The sequence below is a fragment of the Zonotrichia leucophrys genome, chromosome 7 (genome assembly GCF_028769735.1).
Source record: "Zonotrichia leucophrys gambelii isolate GWCS_2022_RI chromosome 7, RI_Zleu_2.0, whole genome shotgun sequence".
Classification (NCBI taxonomy): Eukaryota; Metazoa; Chordata; class Aves; order Passeriformes; family Passerellidae; genus Zonotrichia; species Zonotrichia leucophrys.
In genome coordinates this window covers 7,609,446-7,636,873 of record NC_088177.1, presented here as the reverse complement: position 1 = coordinate 7,636,873, position 27,428 = coordinate 7,609,446, and the positions used below count along the sequence as shown (strand labels likewise).

The 27,428-nt window shown below is 38.3% G+C and overlaps 1 protein-coding gene across 5 annotated transcripts in view; it reads left to right on the top strand.

The window, feature by feature from the left end:
• SLC35F5 (solute carrier family 35 member F5) overlaps positions 1 to 16,360 on the top strand; it is a 32,796-nt gene extending 16,436 nt beyond the window's left edge. For all 5 annotated transcript variants that reach the window (XM_064718051.1, XM_064718050.1, XM_064718052.1 and 2 more), the window contains 9 exons: positions 1,122 to 1,203; positions 1,529 to 1,616; positions 2,165 to 2,229; positions 2,560 to 2,664; positions 3,140 to 3,299; positions 4,707 to 4,797; positions 7,050 to 7,204; positions 7,665 to 7,753; positions 8,672 to 16,360. In XM_064718051.1, coding sequence (XP_064574121.1) covers positions 1,122 to 1,203; positions 1,529 to 1,616; positions 2,165 to 2,229; positions 2,560 to 2,664; positions 3,140 to 3,299; positions 4,707 to 4,797; positions 7,050 to 7,204; positions 7,665 to 7,746 — 828 coding nt within the window. In that variant the 3' untranslated portion in view covers positions 7,747 to 7,753; positions 8,672 to 16,360. The remainder of the gene's footprint in view (positions 1 to 1,121; positions 1,204 to 1,528; positions 1,617 to 2,164; positions 2,230 to 2,559; positions 2,665 to 3,139; positions 3,300 to 4,706; positions 4,798 to 7,049; positions 7,205 to 7,664; positions 7,754 to 8,671) is intronic.
• Positions 16,361 to 27,428: the final 11,068 nt, after the last annotated feature.

The following is a 27,428-nucleotide window of genomic DNA, read 5'->3' as shown; positions in this document are numbered from 1 at the left end:
GAGTATTGCGATGACTTGTATTCTTTAAACCTTATTTTATAAATGTGCTATAAGAAGTAAAATTTTCCTTATGCAAGCTTTAATTATGGATCTGCTGGTAGTTTGCAAGATTAGAGAGTGGATTTCAGCTGTTGCTGCATCCTGCCTCAGTTCTGGGGGGAGAGAGAGAATCCAGGCAGGATTTTTGAGACAGAAAAACGTAGAGGGCAGATCAGTGATGCCTTGTCTAGAAGCACCTTCGCTGCTACTGCCAAATGGATTCTATGTAGTGTGGACTCATCATGGCTTTTCCTCAGGAAGTAGAGCTATTTAAGCATTATTGTTATTATTATTATCATCATCAACAATAATAATTCCACTGATGCATGTACCAGAAAATTGTGGTGTAATTTTTTAATTTTTTCTGGGGTAGTATCCTCATGAACACAAAACAAATCCTGTTTATTCTGTTAATGGATGCTTCTGGCATGTACATGTATTTCTTCTTGGACTTTATGAATGTTTCTGCATAAGACTAGAGAGTGGTTACTTCCTTTAGAATATATCTGAGATCTTACTAGTGAGATCTCAATCAAGAAGTGAGAAAACATTTGCCATTTTATTCCTTTATGGAGGAATTAAGAAATATTTTTTAGGTATTGAACGTAAGAGATGCTTGTTTTTAACAGTGGAGATGTGTGCTGGTTTTAAGTACTCTGGAAGAACTTCATTAGGCTGACTAGTGTCACATGCATTACTGAAATTTCTTTGCAGCCCTTGTGCAGTTATCATCTTGAAGCACTCCAAAACAAGTTAAAAGTACCTTTAGTTACTTCAGACTAGCTATTATAATGTCATTTTAATTCTTTTTAAGTTCTGAAGTATGGTATTTTGTTATTAAACATGTACTTGAATGTGGTTGGTTTGAGCCAGTTCTAAGTTTGCTGCTGTCTTTTAATGTGCCTTCCACTTTAACAAAAGTTAGAAGTCTCTTTAAGCTAAAAATCTCGTTCTGATTTTATTTTTTAAATAAAAAATAAAGTGGAGTGGTTTTTTTTAAAGTAGGATTTTATTGCACCGAGAAACTTAAACTCTGTTGCTGCTACCCATATAATAAGAAGATTATTTTTCTTTTTCCCCAGTGGTTCTTGGCAAATTTCTCATACCAAGAAGCTCTGTCAGATACCCAGGTTGCCATAGTTAATATCTTGTCATCAACCTCTGGTAAGTTTTATTTACACCACCAGATGTGCACTACAACACTGTTTACAACATAGAACTCTCATTCCCATGGGTTGGTGTAACATTTTCACCTGTGGATTTGACCTAAAGGCATTGAATATGTGTGTTTAGAAAATTCATTTTGTATTTGCAGAGGTTTTTTAGAGTACCTTCATATTTCCCCTGCTTTTTGTGTGTGTACTTCTGCAGCTACCTCTGTATATTAAAGAAATGTATTTGGAGTATAATAGCTTTGAAGCTGTGTAGTTTTCTGAGCAAACTACTGGCAAAACTTGGTTGTATAAACTCCTCTGAATTTCTCTTGCAGGGCTTTTTACATTAATTTTAGCTGCAGTCTTTCCCAGCAACAGTGGAGATCGGTTTACCCTGTCCAAATTATTGGCTGTTATTTTAAGGTAAGATAATGGGAGGGAACATTGGGTCCAAAACTCCCTGGTACAGTGAGAGAACAACTGTACCTGTGCTATCTGTGACAATAAATGATACCCATCACTTTTTAAAAATTCTTGTTTCATAGATGAATTGAGCAACTGAATTAAGGATTCTTAAATGCTTCATATCATGAACCATTTCCAAATCTCATTCTCCTGTAGGAAATTAGAGTAATTTCTATTGGAAATAGATGAACTTATTTTCTTGTTGTTTATTTGTGGTTTGTTTTATTTATGTGTAAGGGTAAAAAAGTTTGACACTCAGTGTTGTCAGCCTGTTTCATTAAATGCCTGGTGCATTGTTTTGGGTATTTAAAGGTGGGGTTGGTTGGTTTTAACTTGGGATCATGCCTTAGCAGCTGAGACCTTTTGACATACCAGAAGTGGGTTTTGGTTAACTAAAAATGCCTAAAGATAGAACTGTATATTAGTTTTTCTCTTTCTTGTATCTGTTTTTGTAAAGAAATTTTTGAGTTCAAGCAACATTTTGCATTTCTTCTTTTTTTTGCTAGCATTGGTGGTGTGGTACTTGTTAACCTTTCTGGATCTGAAAAATCTGCTGGAAAAGATACAATAGGTATTTACTTTTGGGTTTTAATCCTGGAATATGCAGTGGTCAGTATCATCTTCTGACAGTACTAAGTAGTCATATAGCAAGCTCTAGATCTCTAATTCATGTAACATTTCACAATCTGGCTTTTTAGTTTGAAGTTCTAAAACTTACATTTATGATAATTTTTCACTCTATGTATATATTGGGAAAGTTTTTATATTTTAGAGCTTTCTCCATTTTCCCATGTTTTTCATTTAGTAATGGATTCTAATCAACAGAAGTTTAGGAGAGTTGATCCTACTGTGCATAGCATGTTTGGCATATCTCAAGGGAGTATTTTTTCCATTTTTCCAGGTTCCATTTGGTCTCTTGTAGGAGCAATGCTCTATGCTGTCTACATAGTCATGATAAAAAGGAAAGTGGATAGAGAAGATAAACTTGACATACCAATGTTCTTTGGTAAGACTAAAAGTAACTGTTGAAAGCTTTAATTCAATGTGTGATTAAATTATATGCTTTCAGGCACTGAACTGTGTCTGAGTGGTAAAGAGGCTTAGAAAAGCCAAGGAAGTAGAGAAAGCCTCTTATTCCCATGGTTATGAGTCCTTTAGAGGCTGGCTGTGTGAATTGTTTCTTATTTAGGGCCTTAACAAGGAGAGGAACTTCCTGTAGGTATGCAGACAGCCCCACTGACTTAATGAGATTTCTTCATTTTTATTTTCTTTTCAATTTCAAACCTGTAAATATCTGATGCAAATTTAGTTTGTGAATTTCAGGTTGAGTTTCTTACATTTGTTTCCTTTGAAACATTTCAAATATTGCTTCATGGCTGCTTTTCTATAGACATATTGTCAATGTAGCTGATTTTAGCTGAGATTTTGGTTATGTTGAAGAAAATTTATTATGATTTACTTAATACTGTTTTTATATCCAGGTTTTGTAGGACTGTTTAATCTGTTGCTGCTGTGGCCAGGGTTCTTCCTGCTTCACTATACTGGGTTTGAAGCATTTGAGTTTCCCAATAAACTGATATGGATGTGCATTGTCATAAATGGCCTTATTGGAACAGTTTTGTCAGAGTTCCTCTGGCTGTGGTATGTACTCCATACATTGAATATATTTCACATGAATTATCTTTCTTATGTTGAGATGTAAAATTGCCTAGGTTGGGCTTTGTGCCCTTTTCTTTTTCCTGTTTTTCCTGTCCACGTGTGCAGTTTCACCATTGTGTCACAATGTCCTGTTAAGACAACAGCTAACTTTAAAGAGTAGCTGATGTGTGCTTGTAGTAATTGAAATGCTGTGTGCTTAGCTTAGTCCAGAATTAACATTTGAGACAAAGAGACTTTGTGCTACAGAGTTGCAGTAGCAGAAGTAGAGTGTGAATTCTGTTGTAACAGTTCTGTGGCAAAACTGCAACAAAAGATCAAGATGGAGTAGATGGAGTTCCACAAAAACATTTTGGTTTTTTTAGTGGGTGTGGATTTTTGTTTGTTTTTTCAAGTTTAAAGTTATGTATGAATTTTAATGACTTTTTGTTTCTTGGCAAACCTTTACACCAGTCCTAGTTAAAAATGCAGTGTAGCCTATGTTCCTTTGCAATTGAACTGGTTTGTTGGTAGAATATTTTTGTGATGTTAATGCCATCCTGGAAGATTAAACTGCAGCTCAGTATCAGTGTCAGGTTAAGTGTAATTTTAATGTAGGCAAAATAACACACATTACCTTGAACATTGTCTCTCCAAAATCAAGTACTAGCATAGGGTAAAGTACATGGGTGTGCACAGACTTTTTGCATACATGATATTTGTTTAATTACTCAGAATGATATTCCAGTCAATTTAAGAGCTAGTTTTACTTCCAGTTCCTTTTCCCTAGAGTTTTGGACTGGGACTAATTACAGAGTTTGTGCTGGTATCATTCTTTACCAGTCCAGTGTGCCACTAGTATAATCTTCTTTAAATTTTTAGAAGTAAATATTATAATTTAACCTACTTGTTTACTCCACCCAAGCACATATTACCAACTACATAATGTAGGGATAGATATGACTGTTAGTTGTTTTTTTTTAACCTGCTGATAAATTATTGCCTTCTGTACCATTCATGCATTTACAGTTTTCTGTTGGTTGTAATTCAGAAGCAGTCTCTTATGCTCTAGAGAATCAGGGTATGGAATCAAAATGCAGATTTTTCTAGATGAAGTTAGTACATCTGAAATAGGGAAATTTCCATCATCTCAAAAGATTGGTATGGGAATTAAACCTCAGCCCAGAAGACATCCATTGCCTAGTTAAGAATTCTGTGCATTTTCACAGATTTATGATGGAGTGTGATGGTGTGAGTTAATTTTTGATTATTAAACAGTAACTAACAGTTCATCAAATGTTTTCCTCTTTGATGTATTACTTTGGTTGTCTTTTAACTTTTAAGATCTCATTATTATAATTATTATTTATTGTCATTAAATTGTACAATTGTTATGATTTTATTGTCTTTTAGGGGCTGCTTTCTTACCTCATCCCTGATAGGCACACTTGCCCTAAGCCTTACAATACCTCTGTCCATAATAGCTGACATGTGCATGCAAAAGGTGAGATACTACTGAATTTTGATCATTGTTTACAGAATTTCCTCTAATTAAATTAATTTAGGCTTGTACTTGTTTATTTGGTACAAGAAAATAGTTGAGTTTTGCATTTGGAATGTTTCCAGCCAAAAGGAGGCTTTGCTGTTCAGTGTTTTTGCAAGCAAAGTGTAAATTGTAATGAGTACCTTTACACTTCTGAAGCTTTGTGCATGTAAAAATGAAGTAAAAAACCCCAAACACAACTTGTATTTTGCTTTTACTTCATGTCAGTGTGGATTTTGGAAAATAAGTCAGAAAAATAAAAGGATAAATATAAGAAAAGTCAAAAAGAGTCAGACCCTGAATAAATGCTTCTGTAATGAACATGTGATGGGCAGTATATTTTGTGTTAGTCTTACCTGCATATTCCAGCATGGAAATAGAGCAAACCCTGCAGTGGTTCCAACAATAACAGAACATTTGTTGGTAAGACAGTTGTGTTTGTGTTGCTCTTAAAGCATCCACAATGCACACTTGAGATATAAAATGTTATGGGATGGTAAATAACTTGTGATAACTGTAAAAGAAACAAGGAATAAAACATCTGTAGGCTCCTCCCCCCAAATTCTCTTTCATGAGGTCAGTACATGTGAGCTAATGCTGGCAGTAAAAAATAAGAATTTTATATGTGGGTTTGTGTGTCAGTACACATTTTAGATATACACAGATGTGTGTATATGCAAATACATTGGTAGAGGTGTATATTATAGTTACATATTTCAATTTATGAAAATTTTAGGTTGTCTTATGAAGTAATTCATCTAAACTTTCTTCTGGCATGAACTGAAAAATGGACTATACTTTTCTAATTCCCAGTAAACAGCCTAATCTCTAGACTGTTTATTCTGAATAAACACAGAGTCCAGATCTTGTAAAATTAATTTATTCTTCATGTACTAATGCAACATGGAGGCATTTCAAATAGCAGAAACATCTCCCAAGCTCTGTTGGACGACTTTCAGCTGACATTGGTTAAAAAAGGGCAAATTACCTTTTTAACTCATGTTGTGGGAAGTAAATCCTTTCTGTCTTACATTTTAGAAAATAAATTACCAGTATTAGAAGTACAAGTGAGGGACCCTGATTAAAGGCAAAGTGCTGCAGACTTTGAGGGTTTTTGGACAGGTGTATTTGTGCAAGTCTGTCATACAGACATCAGAATCTCCTAAGCCAAGCCCTGTGCCTGCTGAAGTCTCAGGTGTCCACATCTCAGATAACCTGACAGAAATTTTAGCTGCCCTGCCTCTGGCCAGCCTTGTTTTTACTTAAAAGAACCCTGCACAAGAATGCCACTGGCATGGCTAATAATCCTGGAATCCTAGAAGGTGCTGAGCTGGAAGGGGACCCATCAGGATCACCCAGTCCAGCTCCTGGCCCTGCCCAGGACACCTCAAGAATCACAGCATATAGTGTAAAGATGAAAATATCAATACATGCAGCCTTCATATGAATGTCAAATGGCATGGTAATTATACAATATTCATAATTACTAACTTTCTGGGTATCTATTTTTCTGTAATTTTCTAAACATAAATCTGAATCTTAGGAAATTACAACCGGGTTTCTAATGACTGATTCCTTTTGGCAATTTACATGTTCTGGATTTCTTTAGAAATCAGTTGGGAAACACAGGGCTTAACAATTGCAGCTGATGAGGTCTTTGAGGAGGATCATCAGTGCCAGGTGCCAAAGCTGAATCTGTTCTCTCCAAAGTCTTCATTTTTGGATCTTCTCTCCACACGGGGGGGCTGTGCCCTTGGTTCCTGGCTGTGTCATCCTGAGAGGCAGGTCCCAGGCTCTTCTGTCCTTGTGCCCTTGGTTTGGAGTTATAGAGCCATGGAATGCTTTGGGTTGCAGTGGGCTTTATAGATCATTGCTTTCCAGTCCATGGAAGGTCTAGGAGACTTTCTCCTCAGCACCAGAAACACAACTAAAAACCTAAACCTGAGACTATTTGGAAATAACAGTCTTCATTCAGCTCCCAGTGCAAACACAGTGTTCTGTTGTTAAGAATGGATCAGTGGGAACAGGTTATGCAGTTCTCAGAAGAAGCAATAACTATGTGCAATTACCATTAGTAATTGTACAAAATAACTCACACTGTTGAAAATAACTCAAACTGCATCTCAAACTTACAATAATAATCATTGCAAATATACAGCATGTCAATTCTTTTTTGAGCTATCTAGTGAATTATGTTTGTGTTTCAATTCCAGGTGCAGTTTTCCTGGTTATTTTTTGCAGGAGCAGTACCTGTATTTTTTTCATTTTTCATTGCAACTCTCTTGTGTCACTATAACAACTGGGATCCAGTGATGGTGGGGATCAGAAGAATTTTTGCCTTTATTTGTAGAAAACATCGAATTCAGAGGTAGGGCAGTCACAAACTATAATCCTGTCTCTTTAGCCTTTCCCATATCCTATAATCCTATAGTATTTTATAAGCCACAATACTCATGCTCTGTTTATTTTTCCCTGATTTTATATACTATTTATAATACTAATTTCTTAATAGCAGTAGTTGCCAATCCATTCATACAATTAACCTGTGTAATGCTCAGAAAATGGAAAGATGTGAAGTCTGCTTACCTTTTAAAAGAAGTTTCCTAGTGGTTGTCACAATTTTTCCCTTAATGCATCTGTATTAATTTCTATACCCAGCACGTGCAGTGAAAATTGTGCAAACTTGAGTACATTTGATAAATTTAAGGAGTCTTTGCATGGATTTAATGGCTAAAGTTCAAACATCTGCATACTTGGTGCCTATGTTGGCTTCATAAAAACCAATTTAATATTACTGTATGACTTGAAATAAATGTGGTTTTTTTTAGAATGCCAGAAGAAAGTGAGCAGTGTGAAAGCCTCATCCCTATGCATAGTGTTTCACAGGATGGAGATGGCTGCTGTTCATAGACAAAAGGTAAACCTTTAATAAACCTCAAACAATGCACAGAAAGGTGAGGATTGGTTTTCATGGTGGCATTTCTGTTATGCAAGGACACATTTTTAAAGAGCATGCAGTCAGTGTTGTTCTGGATTGATGGACAGAGTGTTCAAGTGTATCTTCAAAGTTACTATTACTGCTTGTTGCCAAGCATTATTCTCACAGTTCTTGGTCAATGGTTTTGAAATTTAGTTTTTTACTAAGGAGTATTACAAAGTTCATCCAAAACTGGATGTGAGTTAATACACCAGAAGAGCCATACAACTTCTTGGCATGGGTGATGTGTTTGGAAGACATCTGAAGTAATTAATTCACTCTTTAGTGCTGTTGGGGTCTCTGGGCTGCTGCAGCCCATGAAAAGCACCAACCATTTAGGGAAGTTTAAAGAACACCAGACTTTATCATTACAGGTCCACAAAGTGGAAAGGAGCCCTTGTGTTTGGGGATGACAAGAATTAAGTTGGAAAATTCCATTAAATATTATACTAAATATTTCTCATGATAAGCATAGGAGAAGTAGACTAGAATAGCTAAAGAGTTTGCAGAATATCCCACTTTTAAGAGGAGGTTGCACAAATCTCTAAAAGGAACATACATGATTTGTCAGTACTGGTTTGGAGCATTAAAGCATTAAAGTTTGGAGCTCTCCTAGCCCTGTGCTTCAGGGTTTTCAATAATGCATGCAGAATTACACGAGAAGTATATTTTTATTTTCCAACATTGCTTAAATCTAATAATGAAATTAAAAATACTCTAAGCAAAACAGTAATTGGGATGTCTTAAGACATGGAGTTATTTCCTTTGTTAGTAAGATGGAAACAAATATTTACGGTAATTTCTCTTTTGTAATCCTGAGTTATGTACCCCTGATAATTTTTTTCTTCTTCTTCTTAGTTTAAAAATGGAATGATGCTCAGCGAAGAGACAATCTTCTGGAAAAGTCCCTAAGGAATCATGTTTCAGTGCCTATTCTGAATTTGTAGTAAAAATAGAAGTTTCAGTTCTTTTGAAACTCTAAACTTTTTCTCTTTCTTGCTTTCATCTGATTTTATAAATGAACAGATCTACTACATGCCTGTCACCGTGGGAGTCTTAGTCCATCTGAGCAACCAACCTGCCTTATAACACTTGAGCTGGTGACATTACTTGACAAAATCAAGAAAGCAAATGCTGTTAAGTGATTTCTTTCTTTTTTTAAGTCACAATTTTGTTAAATGCTGGACAATATTATTTTTAAAAGATACTTTAAAGTGAGTTATGTAAATAAGTTTGCAGGTCATCAAGTCTTACAGGCTTTCAGATGAAAAGCTAAATAGATATGTTACCTGTAGTAGGTACAAATTAAATTTTTTATGTTGTATAAACTATTTGCATATTAATAGATGAAAATAGAAAAATAATTTATTAAGTGCATTCCTATAATTCCTGAGGCAGGGTCTTTGTACGATCCTGGAACACTACATATACAATGTCTTAGGCCATTTTGTGTAGCCTTGTCATGGCAATGGGTGCTGATGTTTAAAAATCAAAAAAACTGCCCAACAATCAGGAATGCTTAAAATTTTAGTGAATAGTTAAATATTTCTAATTAAAATACATTTGAGTATACATTCTTATACATGGTTTAAAACAGACTGGTTCTGTAACCCATTCTCAGTCTCAGTTGTCTCTCAGACTTGGAAATTTTCAGGTGTAGCTGCCACATTGTGAAAGACATCAAATTAATTGTGAAAGTTTTCAATCAGTGGGTTGGCACTACACTAATCTGGTAAGCAATATGAAGAGGAAAGGTGTTTGCATTGATTTCTCTTGCCCCCCAGCTGTATTAATAAATTTATTCTAAAACTGATAATTATCTTCCTTCCGCTGCAGTGTTTAATCCTTTTGAATCCAGAGAAGCTATTATAATTATATTCAGGAATATTTGAAATTAATCAATGCTGGTTTTCAGCTCCTGGCCTATAAGACACTTAGATCAAAGTTAATTTTGGCTTTTGATGGATTTGAGGTTTTTTATAATGAATGTGAGATGGATTTTTTAGCCAGGAGTATTTTCTTCCACATAACAAGGTTATTAATAATGTAAGGTATTTCTACTGTCCATCCACACAAATGCAGGAGGATGACATAGCAGAAATGCCTTTTTGTGTTTTGGCACTCAGTAATGATCCTTCCAAAAGCAATTTTGGTGTTTTGGTAATTAAAACTATTATTTAAGAGGTAATGCAGGAAAGCAACATGCTTAAGTTCTACATTTATAGAAGAATTCAAGCCAGCAGCTGGAATTTAATATAAGAAATGTGTGTAGAGTAGGAAGACAAAATGAACCTGGGGCTATTCTGTTCAAGTATTTAACCTTCATCAAGTTTTTCCTTCTTGTTTTTATTACTGGATTGCACTACAAACTTTGGTAATCTGAGGCATGTCTTTAAGATGAGATAGTAAGTCCTTCCTCAACCCTAAATAAGAATTAAAAAATCCTCAAAACCAACCACAACAAAATCACAAACCCAAAAGAGACAAGAAAGTCAATTAAATTTCACAGTTCAATTTCCAAACCCCACAAGTAGAGGGGTCACAAATGCAGTATGTTGAACTAATTTTATTTTGGTAGAATTTTCAGGCATTTTTTGATCAGTGGAGTTTCCTTAGGTTTTGGATTTGTCCTTTAAAATTATGACAAATTTAGAGGATGTTTGCTTTAATATTTTTTCAAAAGTATTGTTAGTGCCCACTCACCATAAAAAAAGTCTCTTTTCAGTTAATGAAATGTTTCAATGAGATGCTGCAGAATATTTGATACCAGGCATTAACTCCAAATTTGAATCAGCTGGGACTTGTGGCATCTGTGCATTAAGCCTGGGAAAACCAAGTTTGCTTTCAGATGGGCAATGACAGTATTTGTAGCAAAATTTTCTGTGGCTGTTTGTTTTTTGCAATTGGTCATGCAAACAGGATTGGATCTGTAATGTCAAATACACAGTTGCTATTTATATTTGCCCTTATGTTCATGGCTTAAACTCCAAGATCATCATAGCCTTCCATGTATATGACTGTTAATTTTCATTATTCATTAGTTTGAGAGGTTAAGAAAAGAAGTACTAAAAAAATATTTTTCTGTCTCTGACCCCAGGAATGATGAAGAACATTCAGTACATTCAAGTCAGGGCTTTCCAAATGTTTTTCACAAAAATGTGTTATTTTTTTTTTAATAAGATATAAAATATTTTTATCTTCTGGCACTAGGTAGCTTAAGCTGTGTTTTTGCATTAAATTACAATTCTTTAAATAGTAGGAACAAAACAAACTGTCCTTGCTGAGAGGATTTTTAAAGTGGTGCCCCTGTAGTTACAGGAAATGTGTTACACTTTTAATTACAGAAGCTATGATATACAACATTGTTCCTGCATTTAATAGAATGTGATGGAGTTTTTTCTACAAAACCTTGTGATTTTTAGTACAATGATATTTTATAAATATAAATGTCTGATTTGAAATGTAAATTGCATAGCTCTCTAATGGATGCTTGGTAAATGCACAAGAGATTTAGCTTTGATTCTCAGGTACCTCTGATGCAATGGAGACGTGCTGGGTTTTTCTTCCCTGTGGCACAACTGGAATGTGAAGGAGCTCTCTCATGAATACTTTACCCCTGTGTGGTAGGGTATATTGTCATTGCTCTTATTGTTTCAATTTGGGAATGGCTTCATTCTGACTTACTTCTTCTAGGAACCACATATGCTTTAGGAAAATAATGTTGAGCATTTCTCTGATTGCCACCCGCTGTTTAAGGAACAGGGATTTCCCAGGCCTGCAAAATGGGGGATGAATACTATGTGTTGCTCTGTCAAACAGTTGAACTCATTCCTGTAATCCTTTGAGACAAGCAACAATTTCTTCTGTGTGTGCAATTGAGGTTTTGGGGCTGTTTGGTTTTTATATATGAAGGAAATGATGATAATTTGCCAAAAACAACAGAGCATGCCTTTGCTTTTAGGGTTTTGGTGAGGCTTGCCTAGTTTGATAAGGCAGAAAAGGATTTCAGTTTTTCTGGCCACGTTGTTTTGTGTTTCAGTCATACTGAAAATGTGTTCCCTACAAGAGGCTGCTGCAGATGTGGTGCTGGTTCAGCAAGGGATGGAAATGCCACCTGTGTAACCAAGTCTGGGGCACATGAGTGCTCCTGAGGGCACTGAGGGCTTGCTCTTTGGCTTTCCCAGTCTTCACTGCATCCTGCTCCTTGGCCTCTGGGGATGCCTGTAGTGGGTAGGGCTGTAGGACAGGACTGGCCTGGCTGGCTGCAGGGACTGCACACAGACTCAGAAGCTGGAGGCTGAGGCACAGCCTGGCTGTCCCTCTGGGTATTTGTGGAAATGGGGTGTTGAGCAGGGCTGGTGTTCAACCCTGCAGGGAGCTGCAGGTGATTCTTGGTCTATTCATGGCAGACCTCCTTGGAATGTACTAACAAAACAGGAGGGCTTGCAAATTGCTTTTCTTGGTGTGTGATGCTGTATTTTGTCATTCCTGTCACAATACTCCTGCCTTGGTACTGCTATTAACAACTGTGATGGCTTTAAATAAGGTGGCAAAACAATTTCTTTGTAATTCTTGGTTCCATTTCTCTTAATGTTGAATGTTGTCTTTGTATTCCCTACTGAAGATCCTCCTGTCATAGGGAAATTATGTTACTGAGCTAAACTGAGCTCTCTGAGAATGGGGAAAACCAGTTAAATATTGGGGATAGGCTGAGTTTATAGACACACTTTGAATTTCATGTGCAAATAGACCTCAGAAAGGCAGAGTGTAAATGAAGTGAAGAACTGACATGCTCAAAAATCAAGAAACAAGCTGATGTTAATATCACAGTGTTGGTTCTATGGCTAACTGTAGGATGGTACTTTGAATCAGTTTCCTTGGCATAAGTTTTGAGTTAGTTACCATTTCTGTTCTGGCTGTCACGTGCAGCCTGTGATTTAACAGTTATAACTCCAGTAGCATTTATGTGATTCATAAACTGTTGTTATGCATTTTTTCCCTGTCTAATCCACAATTTCATTAATGTTGTATTTTGTTTTACATGATCATTTCAGGGCATGATTTCTCAGGGAAATATGGATGATACCATATGTTGTGAGAGCCAATAACTAATTCCTGCTTTTAAAATCACTACAAACATTTCCAGGTTTCACTCAAACATTTCACCTCATGTAACTTCCATGTTGAATTTCCTTAGGCTTGTCAGGTAAATAATGATGAGAATGTTAAGAGCATTTAAAGATGTCAATAAAATTTACTCTGCCCAACACTTTGTTACTTTTTGGAGAAACATCCATTCTAAGGTGATGAAATGTGTGTGATTTTCTACTTAATTGTCCTTTTTGCCATAGAAATGAATAGTTACTCTGCTGATTTTGAAGCTGCATTTCTGGCATGACAGTGACATTTACTTTCAGGGTTAGGCAGTGCTGTAATAATACATGATCTGATTCTGGGATAGATCAGTATAAATCTTTAACACAAATATATTCAATTATATAATTAAATTTTTAAAAAGTCACATCACTTTGGGGGATTTTTTGTTTGTATTTCCAGTAAAGTTACTTTGGCCAGAATGGGATCTGATCCAATGCCCACAAGAGTCATAGACAGCATTAATAAAGTAAAACTTTATAGAAAAGAGCTCTGCAGCCAGGTTGACCTTTATGCCTTTGCAGTATTTCTGTCTGCAGCGTGTCTTTGGAGTGGTTTGCTTTAAGACCTCAGTAATATAAAGGAGGGATTTTAGTGCTGGTAAATGTGGTAAACACACTACTGTTACAGTTCACAAAAGATATTTCCACATAGCCAGTATGCAGCTTAATTATTTAGAAGGTGAATTTGTCTTGTTAAGTGACTTTTGTTTAAAATCAGCAGCATGAGAAATATTAACCCCTGCACTTTGCTGTACACTTCTTTTGTCCATAGTGAGAACATGTGATCATAGTCATCAGCCTTGAGCATCAGCTTCCTCTTGATGATTTCTGCTTTGACATTTCCATTTCCATGCCCTGTTGCATTCATTGCAAAGTTAATTTCCTCTCTAGGTAAAGCCAGTGTAATTGTATTTTGACTGCCCTAGTCCTCTGTGGAGTTAGAAATCTGACATAAAATATAAATCTGACATGTGATGTGACTACTTAGAGATCTGTGTTCTCACTCTTGTCATTACAGCTGGTGTTAGTAGGTAACCAGACTTTTTCTGGATATGCCTGTCATGATGTGGAATGCATCTGGATTTCCATCTGGCTTTCACTTCCTACTTTTAAAAAGCATAAAGGGCTTTTCTCGGAGGATTTTTGTAGAAAGCAGCTGTTTAGTTCCACAAGTTCAGAGTCCTTTAACTGCATCTCAGTTTATGAAGTTGCATCCAATATTCCCTTTCTTTTATTAATGAACTTCTTAAGGTTTTTTCAGGAAAGGTGCACGAATTTTCTTTATGTTCCACAGAAGAAATGACTGGATACTGAAATGGCCTCAGAAATAAAAATTCAGGGCTGTTTATTCCATAGTTCTTAACATATGTTCCTGATTTTTTTGCCTCCTTTTTTTTTTCCTTTTTAAGAAACCCAACCAAATAAAACCAACCAAACCCCCATACTTATCAAGCTGAGGGGAATTAGCCATTTAGCACAGAACTAATTTTATTATATGCAAATGATTGTATTTTTATCAATTGTATCAGTCAATGTGTCATTGATGTGGGCAGTCCACAAGTCTTCCTTGTCTGAGTCACAGGTGATGCTTCTCTTCTATCTAAATCTGACCTCTTGCATACCAATTAAGAAAGTGTCCCTGCCAGAATGAGTAATTTCTAAAATATTTTAGAATCTACTTTTTCCTCTAGGTAGGGGAACGGCAGGGGCTTTCCAACCCATGTCACTTTCCTATTGAAGAAGAAAAAAACCCTAAAAAAATGTAAGACAGAGATGTTAATTAAAAATCAAGAATATTAGTAGGAAAGTAGGAAGCATATGCTCTAAAATCATTGAGGTAATTTCTTGCATAGCCCAATTCTACATAGGCAGTAGTTTATTGGATTGATCTCTGGTTGGGTATTTTAAATAATCATTTCATATTGAAGCTGAAGGCCTAAATTAAGCCCTGTGATTGTTTAACAAAAATCATGGAAAAAAATTGTAATTGGAGACTTAGGAGGTACTTTTTGTTTGTGGTTTGGTTTTTTTGAAGTCCATCCAATGCAGCTACAAAGGAATGCTCTGTGAATTGGCACTCACGAGAGGCTGTTTACACAAGGCTACATGGAAGGTACAGCCAGGTGTTGGAGTTGACATTACCTGCATGGAATTAGAGAAATGTACTAAGTGTGAGATACACTTCAGCACTGTAGAGCTGAAGGGACATTTGTAATGATTTAAAATTCATGTAAATTCTCTTTGGAGTAGCTACTAGTAAAACAAAATCGGTTTTGAAATTTTGAGTTCTGGAAGCCCTGACACCTGAGTGCATTAAAAGATGCACAAAACCAGTTGTAGTTTTGGTGGTTGTTCTGGTGTTGCATTTGGACTGACTTTCAGGGAATTCTCAGTTACACTTTTAAAGGGGAAGCTGCTTTAACTGAAGAGCTTTCACCTGAAGCAAACTTTTTTTCCCCCCCTGAAGTCTGTAGTTTGCTGATAATTCAGATGTTCTGGGAGCACAGCAAGTTCCAGGTATCCACGTATCCTCTATGAAACATCTTTATGCATCATCTTTTAACCATTTTCCTTAGTGAAAGCAGAACCTGAATTGCTGATGTGTATTGCATTTGCACTTGAAAACCTGATTTCAGAGTGTGTTAAACCTTGATCTATTTTTTATAAAAAAGAAATGTAGCATTTTAATCTAATTTCCATTTAATGGCAAGGATATTCATGCAGAGAAAAACATATATCAGGGTTTGATGCAGTGATTTTTAAGCCAAGAAAACAGCAGGATGGCAGTGGTAAATCTGAAATGGAGATGCATATCTCTTCAGAAAATCTGGTTTCCTCCTGCCCTTTTTATACCAAATTGTGTCTCCATTATTCCAGGATAATGCAGCTGAAGCAAGAACCAGAGCTTTTACCCTTTGTTCTCTGAAAGTGAACACTGGCTTTTGCCTGGGGTGTCTTTGTCCTGTCACTTCATTTTCTGATGGGAGGTCAGTTAAATAAAAAAAAATATAGAATACGTATTTTTAATTAAAATCAAATTTAAGCTATTAATTATTTTGAAATTCTCTATATTAGTAGAGATCTATTGAATGGAAATTGAAGTCCTATATTGCAAATACTGAACAGTGCTTATATATTTTTAACAAAACCAGTATATATATGATTATTTGAAACATGCATGAAGGTGGAAATTGGAAGATTGTTTTTATGTTAAAAGGTTTATAAATTGAAATTCTTGATATCCAGTACCAAAACCCTATAAAAGGGCTAATGAAGAGAAAATGTAATGTGTTCTGATTAACAGCCTGTGTAATACAATCAATGGGTGTGATGTTTTTGTTCTGTATTATATTTATTATATGTAAGTAAACAATAAAGATTATAAATCTTATTTTCTTAACAGGAATTGGTATTTGATTGGGGTTACTTGATGTATTTGATATCATCAGTTAAGAAAAAATGGTCACCAGGGCTGGGGTTAAAAGCGAGTGTTGGATGTCTCGTGTTACCTGGAGTCAGCCAGGATGTGGAAGGCTGTAATTTGTGTCAGCTTGGTGTGAGTGCAGGTTTGGGCTGGGGCAGGGTTGATTTTCCTCCCCATGGCTGGTTTGGGGCTGGGCTGAGCACGGGGTGATAATGCAGAGATGTTGTTGCTGCTGCTGCTGCTGAGCGGGGCTTGCACACGCCGGGGCCTTGCTGCTTTTCCTGCTGCCACTCTGGGAGGAGTTTGGGGTGCCCAGGCGGGATGGGGGACCAGGGCTGACCAGGGGACATTCCAGACCATGGGACAGAGTGCTCAGTACCTACAGTGGGGAAGGAAGTGCCACTGCTGGGATGGATACACCACACACACACACACTTGTGTAGAGACAACAACAGCAGCTTCATTATTACAAGTGGTTCTTAAGGTTTTATACCCTTAACAAAGCGTGATCTTAAGTCATTAGTTACATCAAAACAGCTCATTATATTCACTGGACACAGCAGTAGCTTATTGTGTTTTATTGGTATAAAGTCATTAACATCAATAATTAATTGGTCAGAATTTACAACAAATTAAGGCATGTACACTGCTCACTAAGGCACATATCTTCTAACTGCCAGTATCTTTTATGTGTTTATTTTATGAGTTTCCATGCTAATGGCTTTGCTTTCTTCTTTGTTATAGATAAACTCATATTTTATCAGTTTCTTCTAACTCAGTTTGGCTTGCAGACCAGCTGTTAAACCAGTCTATAGGAAGGAAGAAGAGGGGACATTGGGAGTGAAGGTGTTTGTCCTCCCAAGTCCCCATTGCCCTGGCAGGGCCCTGCTCTCCTGGGAATGCCCTGGGAGCAGGGAATTCACCCTCGGTTTGTTCCACGTGGCTTTCCCTGTTTCCCTGCCTTTATCCCAGCCCACGGCACTGCTCGCTTTTACCCTTCCCCTTCCTCCCCGATGTCCCTCTGGGGCTGGGCTGTTCGCTGGGATTAAAGCACCACAGCCCAACACCGATTTTTGGTGGGCCGTTTCCACAGTCCAACACCGACTTTTGGTGGGCCATTTGCACAGCCCAACACCGATTTTTGGTGGGCCATTTCCACAGCCCAACACCGATTTTTGGTGTGTTTCGGGTGGTTTTTATCGGCGAGCTCCTGAATGGCAAAGCGCGCACAGCCTGCGAGCAGCAGGGGGAGCTCCGGCCGTGCCCATCCCGCAGCTCCGGCTCAGCAATTATTGTGTAAGTGGTGAAAAGATAATTAATTTACCTGTTTATCATCGCTGATTCCCGCAGTTAGCCAGGGCTACACATTGACCTTTCTTCTTGCAGCTGAACTTTCAGCGTCTTTAATAATTAAAACCTCGGGGATGATAGGCATTTACCTAAATAGTTCATCAAAAAGAAAAAATAAAAATCCACCATAGGCTTTTCTGAGTTTTCTGCATTAACTACAGCTGAATTCTTTTTTACCGAGGTCCTAAATGTTACTGCACAGCTATAGCAAGAAGCAGCTTTTTACACTAAAAAAGGGAATACTTGCTTTGCCCCAAACTAATTAAGGAGTTCACCTCATATTCCCTGACCAGCAACAGGAATTCTGGAGCTCCAATGAAGAATTTGAAGCAACTTTACTTAGAAAGTTTCTATATACTTTCAAAGGCAAGTTGGCAATAACAATCCTGTTCTTTTTCTAGTGTCCTAACTGATGGCTAGAATCCCAGTCATTGTGTGATTCCTCCTTTTAAGTTGTAGAGATAAAGTAAAATGTGGAATAATTTTTGGCAGGTTCTGCCAAAAAGCCATAAAACCCTAAAATGCATCACTTCCTTAGGCTCTGTCAGTACTTGATGGGTTGTGCTGAGGGGACAGCTGGCTGCATAAATGGCTGGGGCAGGTGGTGACAGAACCACAGGGAGCAGGTTGTGCAGTGGAGGCTTTGATAGAGATGTGTGGGTCAGAACTTGTTTTGTGGTTTGGTTTTGCTGTTGTTTTGTGGGTATTGGTTCGGTTTTTTTTCCTCATCCACAGCGTGAATCGATGTATTGTTATTCTGTTAGGCTGTTAAGATCACACTGTCCTGTGTGATATCCTGACACCCGGTACTTTTCTGTATACAAAGGAATCAGTCAGGCTCTCGGGATTGCTTTCAGTCTTTAGGATGTAATTTGTTGACACATTATCTTGTTCTACTCCGTATTCTCTTCAGTTTTAGGAGACACATTTCATACATGAAACTGCCACTTGCCAGAAGCTCAGTGTCACTTGCAACAAGGTGAGGTTTAAAGCTTCTGAGGGAGATGATTTAAACCCCATTTTCAGACTTCTTTTTCTATCAACAGTATGCATGTGGGAGACATTCTTGGGTTTTATCTATATCTGCAACCCGAGTATATTCCGTTTATATTGATTTTCAAAAACTTGGACAAAACTTAAGGTTTCCAAAGAAACAATAGTTTACTACCTCAATGTGAGCTCTTCTTCCTCTTTTCCCCTCACTTTCCCCTCCACTTGTCCCCAGCCACTACTTCAAGATCATGTGAAAGAAAAGCCAATTCTTGTTTGTGGCTTTGCAAGCTTTCAGGAGTTTTTTTGGCAGTGTTACCTAATGTGTTATAATTTGCTGGGAGATGAAAATCTTCATATCATAAAGATTCCTTAATTATCTCAATAGGCTTTTCTTTGTGGGAATCTTCCAGTGGTGGGGCATTTTCTAGGCTTCTTTGATTTAGCTGCTGGGGTCCTGCTGCTAATGGTGCTAGAAAACTCATGATTACACTGCAGAGTGTGCATTTGCACAGCACTAGAGAAGCTGCATAAACATAAAGGAACATTCTGTCTATCTGTAATAGTGTTCCCACTTAAAAAGAAGCTCATCTGCCAGCAGATCTACTTTTTTTTATTTTTTTAATCCCTCTGGAAGGGGAAAAAAAAGTTTAGTTATAAGCAGATGGCTTTTGTGGCTGTGGTGGTGCAGGCAAACAGGAAAGTGAACCCATGAGAGGAAGGGAAATAAAGAGGAAATCTGAAGCAAGGACTATGATGGATGGAGTTGGGTCTCGAGCACACCTCTCCCCAAGTCCTCCTTACCTTTTTGTTTGTTTCCCTCTTCACAAAGGAATGTACAGAAGACACTTTTCACTAATTGAGAGGATGTCATTAGTTCATAGTATAAATATTTAAAATATTATGGATATGTGTTAGTAATTTAACACATGTCTTTTGTTAAAAGCACATTTTGACAAAAGTGCTGAGACTGACTTCTACCTTCCCTTTCAGTGTTAGGTAAAAGCTGATACAGCTCCATCTGTCACTCTTTTTGCATGTGATGTTTTCCCCAGTACTTAAAAATGGAGTTGGATTCATTACTCTTCCTACAAGAATGTGTTGGCCATAGTGAGTTTCAAGTGTAGGAAGAGAAGCTCCTGGAAAATGTGTTCCTAGGGTAAAACAGAGTCTCACTGAAATATTTTCCTCAAGGAAATGGTGATGGACTAAGCCAGTGTCCTCTCTGAGATGCAAAGGGGCAATCAGGAGCAGCCTAACCTAGAGAAGAAAGAACAAGGGGATGGTCATCCATCAGGAGCTGATGGAGAGCCATGGAAGAGAATGAGCAGCTCCTTGGAATTAGATGCATAATGGATTTCCAGTAAATGAGGTATACCTGAGCTCCTGCAAAAGAAGTCAGCCCCAGCTGAAATTATTCCTGTCCTTGTCTGCTCCTTTTGTACTAAGGGTAGGGTAAGATGGTGAGTTCTTGTTAAAGCTTCAAGACAGAGCAATTTTTGTAAGACTCGCAACTGTTCTGTGAATAGTGGATGAATCACCTTCAGATTGTCATGGATTAAAAGTTTCAAAACACCCAAAACCTGAAGGGTTTCATTATTTTAAAAAAACACTAATTTGCTTTTAGGGGTCTAAATGATATAAAGGTTTGGTGACACATCAAGTCTGTCATGAAATAACAGTAATGTCATATTGGCACCCTGACAAAGTAATTCCTCAAAACACTTAGTTAATGCTTTTAATGATGTATCTCTGCTTTCTGGCTCTGGTCTGCCATTATACTTGCCAACCTACCTCCTCCCTTTGCAGATGATTTCTGAAACTGACACATTTATGTCTCCCTTTATAAATTCTTCATTTTTCCCTTTTTTTTCCCCTTCTCCTCTCACAGGTTTAAAAAAAGACAGTTCAATTCTAAATTGTTTGAAAAATTGGCAGCAGAGTCACCCTAGCAGTATAGCAAAGAGGCACAAGTACAGAAGAGTTGAGAATCCTGGTTTTGTGAATTTCTCCTCACATACCAGACTATTTAAATCAAAAGTGTTTGTTGGCCTTGAAGTGGGTCTTCAAGAGAACTCTTTAACAAAGCTGCTTGTTCCACATAACAATATTTTGTTATATGTTTAGAAAACACTCTGCTTCTTGCTTAGCTTGGCTTTTCAGGAGAGGATGATGGTTTCAAGGTAAAGGTTGCTGGGTGTAAACTCAAAACAGAATGAACTCTTAGACAAACTCTAGATTCCTACAGTCAATTCCATAGTGTCCTTCTGAATTTGACCTATTCCAAGGACCCAATCTTTTATGTGCTGCTTTGAGTGTTGTGAGTAGACACAATATTGATATCATACTTGGGAACGTTCCTTCACCTTCCAGTGGTTTGAGTTTTCCCTTTCCTAAAATCATGGTAATGATTACAATTTCTTTTCTAGGAGGTGAAAAGAAGACAACAAATTGTTGGCACAGTTGCTTCAGGGCCTGGGCAGAAAGAAAGCTGTAGCTCCCATTAAGGACATTAAGTTCCCATAAAGAACTGCTGCCTCAGTTCTTAAGGAAGCAATAGCTACAGCTTTCAGCCCAGGCCCTGCAGCAATTATTGCCTTCTTGTCTCTGATATTCCCTTACATCTCCCTAATTTGTCCTGCCCTGCCTGACCTGTGCTGCTTGAGCAGTCAGTTCACTTCCCAAAGTCCTTAATCAGCCCCACTGGAGATGCCAGTGCTGAGATCAGTGCTGGGCCAGGACCTTTAGTGTGGATGCCACCAGAGGGACACCAAGGAAGATTAACTATTTGTTACATTTTTAAAGGAAGTCTTTTAGCTGTTTGAAAACAGAGTGGGGATTGCTCCAAACACCTAAAAATCTTTTTTCTTTAATGTAACAGATGTCAGTTTGCCTTGACTGCTGCTGTTGCAGAAGCTGTGCCTACATCAAAGGGTGCAGAGCCATCATAATAGAGATGTAGAAATGTTAGAAACTGTGGCTGAGATTCAGTGTTTAAGGAACTGGCTCAGGCTTCCAAAATTCACATCTGTAGGAGACCAGGGGAAGGACTAAGCCAAGAAGGAGAGAGGAGTAAGAAGAGACTTAAATAGGGTGAAGGTTGTGCAAGTCCTCTCCCTCCATCTCCAGTTCTGCCCCTTAAGATAGTTATCAATAATTCCCAAAGCTCTGGAAGATCAAACCTTTTCCATGTTTACTGTTCTTTAAGCTATTCCTTCTTCCAGCAGTGAAATAATTTTTATGTTCTGTCCCCTTAGACCAGACATACCTTGCAGCATTGAAACATCCAAGACATGTTTGCATATTTACTTTTCTGTCTTAGAAAAATCTGTACAAAGTGGAAAACATCCTGCTAGAGATAATTTCATCACTCTCCACCCACAATCTATTGAGTCTGAACATTTACTTCCTCTGAGCCACCTTGCTGCCTCTAAACCTATTCATGGACCTCTAAAAATGCTTTTCCTGCATTCTGCTAATCACCAAACTCAGGCTAGGTAGGAGAAATTCCTCCACTGGTAAATGGACTCTGCTGGTTAGTGGTACTCTGGTGTGCTTTTTGTTTGGTTTTTAATCATATGGTACTCCCACAAACATACTGTTTTTTGCTTTTTCCTGTCTTTATATGCACCAAGTTACTCTTTGGAGATAGTCTGGCTTCCAGAAATTGGGAGTCTGAGATGAGTGTCTTGTACAAAATGTGTACATACTTACATGTAAATTGTAAATTCTCTGAAGAAACATCTAAAACATTTCCCCTCGCCCACATGTTCACTGTCCCACTGAGCTGAGATTTCTCTGTGCTTTATGGGCTTTAAATAATGGGTGTCCTTTTCCCCCTTTTTGATTTGCTGCAGTTTTGGAAGAGTTTTTTGCCTTCCTTTGCAGACAAAGCAGCCTTTTGGAGAATTCAGGAGAGCTGAAACATCTCAGCAGGTGTGGTGTGAAACTGGGCTTGCTGTGAACACTGACTTACAACTTTTTGCTCGAAGGCATCCCAGAGAGTCTCTGTTCAGGTGAACAAAATCCCCCTTCTGAGACTGTTACAGGCTGGATCATCAGCTGGGAGTCAAAGGCATGGCCCCATTTATTTGGATGGAGCTGTGCTAATTTACATCAATGAAAAAATCTGATTTTAGTGGATAATCTGCAGTTAATCCCTACACTGGGTAAATAACTGTCTCTAAATGCAGTCCTTTGAGTGTTTATTTTCTGTTTAATTGATTTTGTAACTTTTCTGTAGATTTTTTTGGTAGCAAATTGAAATATATGTGACTAGAAGAAAGAGATACACCGAGGCTTGTTACAGTAGAAGTGAGAGTAGGAACAACAGAAATGTCTTGCTCCTTGCTGATTGCATGAGCTAATGTGGATCACATGAATGAAATCTTTATATTTAATGGAACTTCTTTGTTGTCCATCACCCTAAGAGAATCTCAGAGTTTTAAATTTTGTCTTTTCATTTCTCTCTTAGTTACTGCTTCAGTTCTTCTCTGCACTGTACTTGGAATGGAGTTTTTTAATATTATTTCCCAAATTTTTTTAGTTTTGGAATGATATTAACATTATTACTAATAGTGATTAAAGTGGAGATCTTGGGGTTAGTGATTTCATGGCTACATACTGGTTATAAATTTCTGGATGGAGTTTAACAAATTGTGCCAAGAAAAGAGAAAGGCAGACTGTCCTTAACCCTTAGTAATGTTGATTTTCCTGAAGAGAGTTCTAGTCTCTAGTCTTGAACCTTTTGCAAAGCAAGTACATCCCTGCTGCAATTTTCTGTCTGCAGAACATCCTTTTAAGAATCAGTTATGTACACTGCAATAATTATTTACTCTTAATTAGTGTGGTTGTTTTATTTGTGGCTTCCTTTACTGGTCATCTGTTCTGCTATTTCAAATCCAGGTCTGGCAAAATTTCTTTGCCTGCAGTTGCTTGAGAGGAAGATTATACAACTAATTGAACTGCCTGGCTGTGCTCCATGGCCTGTAAATGTCCATCTTGATCAAACAGCTGTATAGAATTTTCCAGACCAGCAGGCTGGTCTTGCATGCAGAGTCAAGCTTTATTCACCCTGTATGATTATCACTCATCCCAAGTGAAAGGAAGGTGAAGACATCTTCTTGGGAAGGATGCTTCAAGAATTAGGAAACTGATTCACTCTTCAGGGGTTTAGTTATCAACCAGAGATCATGTTATCAAATATACACTGTAGGAGTTATCTAAATAGTAAAATGGACAATTACTAAAATATCCTGATTATTAAAATATCTAGAAAATTGCACAGTTAAGGCAGGAAGCTGAACCTGATAGCTGCCACAATACCTGGGGTTCAGCTCACTATTGCTCCTTAGTCTCACAGACATGGCCTGGGAGAGAGGGCGAGGATGCACACATTGCAATAATGGATCACCACACTCAAGTGTGTCATTCAAACTCACTTCAGGAAGCAGGTTCAGGTGTGTAAGGTGCAACAACAAAGTAATCACAGTAATATTTACTGATGTTGAAAGACTTAAAAGCACAGAATTTACAATTCTGCATGGCATAATAGAAACTAAGCAAAAAATATTATGGCAAAGCCAGACTCCAGTGAGTGTATTTGTATATTTATATATATATTTATGTTCAGAGGAGCTCTTTCTGAGTTCACACAGTTTTAGGGCTGTAGCAGGACAGAACATAAGAAAATAAAGGTAGTATGAAAGTAATTTTACCCCCTAAATAGTTGCAGCTGAGCCAATCATTAAGGATTAGGAGCAGGCCTGATGTTAACAGGCCACACCTGTAGCCAATAAGAAGAGTGTTATAAAAGACTGGATTGGGTGGTTGAAGGGAACTGGAGTCAGTTGGCTGCTGTGAGGACAAGGAAGAGTCAGTGCCTAGAGGGACTGCCTACAAGAAACATCAAGGAGGTATGAAACTCTAGCAACATGGAACCCTTGCAATGTAATGACAACAGTGTGCAGTGATGAGGCTGGGGAAACCACCAGATCAGCTCTGTTACTTCATTCTTTCCTCACAAAGCAGTGTCCCTTGAAATCATAATCCTACTAACACCCTGTGTCTTTCCATAACCTTGTCCTCCAGTTGTCACTTCCCGCAGGTTCTCATGGCCACAGCGCTTTGCTGTTGCCCAAGTGACATGAAGTCTCAGGGAGCTGCCAAAATATGCCCTTGAAATCATAATCTTACTGGCATAAGCTCATACTGGAGCTCTTTCATGCTGATCTGCTTATGTGGCCTCCAGAGATGGCTTTAACATTGATTTGGTTCATCTGGACATTACAGTGTGCCCTCCATAGGTGCCTAATAAATTTCTCTTACCCCTGGCTTTAGCAAGGACACCACCCCACAGAGATGACACCCTGTGCCCCAAAATGTGATCATGCAGACAAGGTCAGAAAAATGCTACACAGATTTCCTCTTTGGGTTCTTTTCCCACAAGTGCTTTGTCAGGCTGGGAGCTGCTCTGCCCCTGCACATCCTGCAGTGCCTGGGCATGGAGCAGCCTCTTGGGAGCTCCTCCTGGGGCTGGAGGTTCCTTGGGAAACCTGAGCATTCACCCCCAGCTCCTCCTGCTGTGCTGCTGATGGCTTGGCTTGGGCAGGTTTTGGGCTGGCTTGTCCCTGTGCTGGGAAGATTTTGAGGCTCAGGCTGAAAGGTGCAGGTTGAGAGGTTGTCTCTGTCCTGGAACACTCCAGCCTGGGTTTGGTCAGCAACACCTCAGGGGGTTCAGCTGCTTCCAGGGTTGTAGGAGGAAAGGTGTGGCCTCCACTCCCTCCCCAGCAATCCATCCAATCTGAAGCAGTGTCAGAACACAGGAAATTCCTCTGGCTGCCCTGGGGGGCTCAAGCCCCTGCCCAGGGGGCTCAGAGACCTTGGCACAGAGTCCAAGACCCCTGTGTCTCTGATCTTGACCCGTGGAAAAAATTACTAACCTTATATGAGGATCTGCAAGCCACAAAAGTCTAAGTAGAATAATATTTTGTCATGGGGTAGAAAAATAGATTTTTTTGGGGTTTTTAGAACGGGGGTTCAGGGGGCAAGATGGAGGGAACTGGGCGTGTCCAGCCTTTCTCCTGCTTCTTCTTGGCCTCCATCTTCTGCTGTGATGTTGGCACTTACAGATTGGTTTAGAGTAGAAGCTCACTGTCTAACATAGGTGATAGGCATTGGGAAATTATTGTAAATAATGTACATGTAGTTTTTAGTATAAAAAGATAACACCACCCCAAGGGCAAGTAGAACGCCTCTGACTGTCATGCTGAACGCGACCTCAGTAGGGCAGGAGAAAGAATTTATAGATAAGATACAATAAACAACCTTGAGAACGATAACTAAAGAATCCTGACTCCTTCTTCAACTGCTACGCTGGGAAAAAGAAGCTTGTGGGTATCCCAGAGTCACTGTGACCAGCAGAGATTCTGAGAGTGACAGATCTGTCTGTCCTGTCCAGCTGCTCCTGCTGTCTGACTGTATGGGCAGAGCTCCCGCCCAAAATCCTGCCTTTTGGAACAGCAGACAAGGTCTTCTGATCTGTTGTGTTCTCTGATTTGAAATTCTGTGCACTGAATTTTAAAATTCAAAACCTTTCTCGTCCTTTCTTGCAGGACATGGTGTTTTGCAAGCCAGGCCTGGGGTGACTGAATGTGATAGCACTTTGTGATTTTGATGGAATAGGTGCACTCTGAATGTGAAACAAACCTAATGTGGCTCCATGCTCCTTGGATCATAGTTTTCCAAGGAAGAGACCTTGGCTTCTTTGTACAAGCACAACAACTTTTTACTCAAGTAAAAAAAAATTAAGATATAGAATGGGGAGCTAAATAACATGAAATATGAAGTATTAAATAAAAAATAATTTAACAACAATATATGTAGTTTGTTTCATCTATCACATATGATAGTCTTTCAGATGGTACTAGTAATAGCATAAACTGCTCTTCTATATAATAAAGCAAGTGAATTCAAACAGCCAAAGTTGCTGTTTCTCCAAAAATTATCTTTTCTGAGCACTAAATAAAACAAGCATATGGAAGACAACAGGGAAAAAAAAACATCCTCATTTAGAGGTAATTCTTGCTTGCAGCCTGGCAGCTGAAGAATTACAGTGACAGAAGACACCCTGAGCCACTCTGAGACTGCAAGCCTGGTTTAAAGAGCCAGGCTGCTTTAAACTGCTGCTTTTGGAGCTTCTCTGCTGCCCTTGGCTCCCAAAGCCCCTGGCTGAGCTGCCTAAGCCAGGCTCTCTTTGGAGAAAAGGGATAACAGTCAGGAGCAGTTTACAGAGGGAAAAGGAAACTTATCAGGGACAGGAGGCAATCAGGAATCACAGATCTTGCCTGGTGGTGTGTGGGTGTTCAAGCTGATGGCGATAGTATTGCAGATTATCTTTGCTTCTGTGTCTGCTCAGGATTTCTTCAAATGTGAGCTTGATGAGATCTGGGTGGTGTCCCTCTATCTTGGGAGCCCTTGAGGAGGCAGGTCAGGAGAACAGCAAATTGTTTTCAGCTATTCTTTACATGGGTGCCTAACAAAAACTGAGCATAGTTACCCCACAGGGATGGGTAAATAACCAACTACCACATCTAAATATTTTTAATGATCTGATTTTAATCCTGGAATATGTTCTTTGTTTCACTGATTTTCTAGTTGATTCTTCTTTTGTTTTTTAGTCATGATCAGAACACCC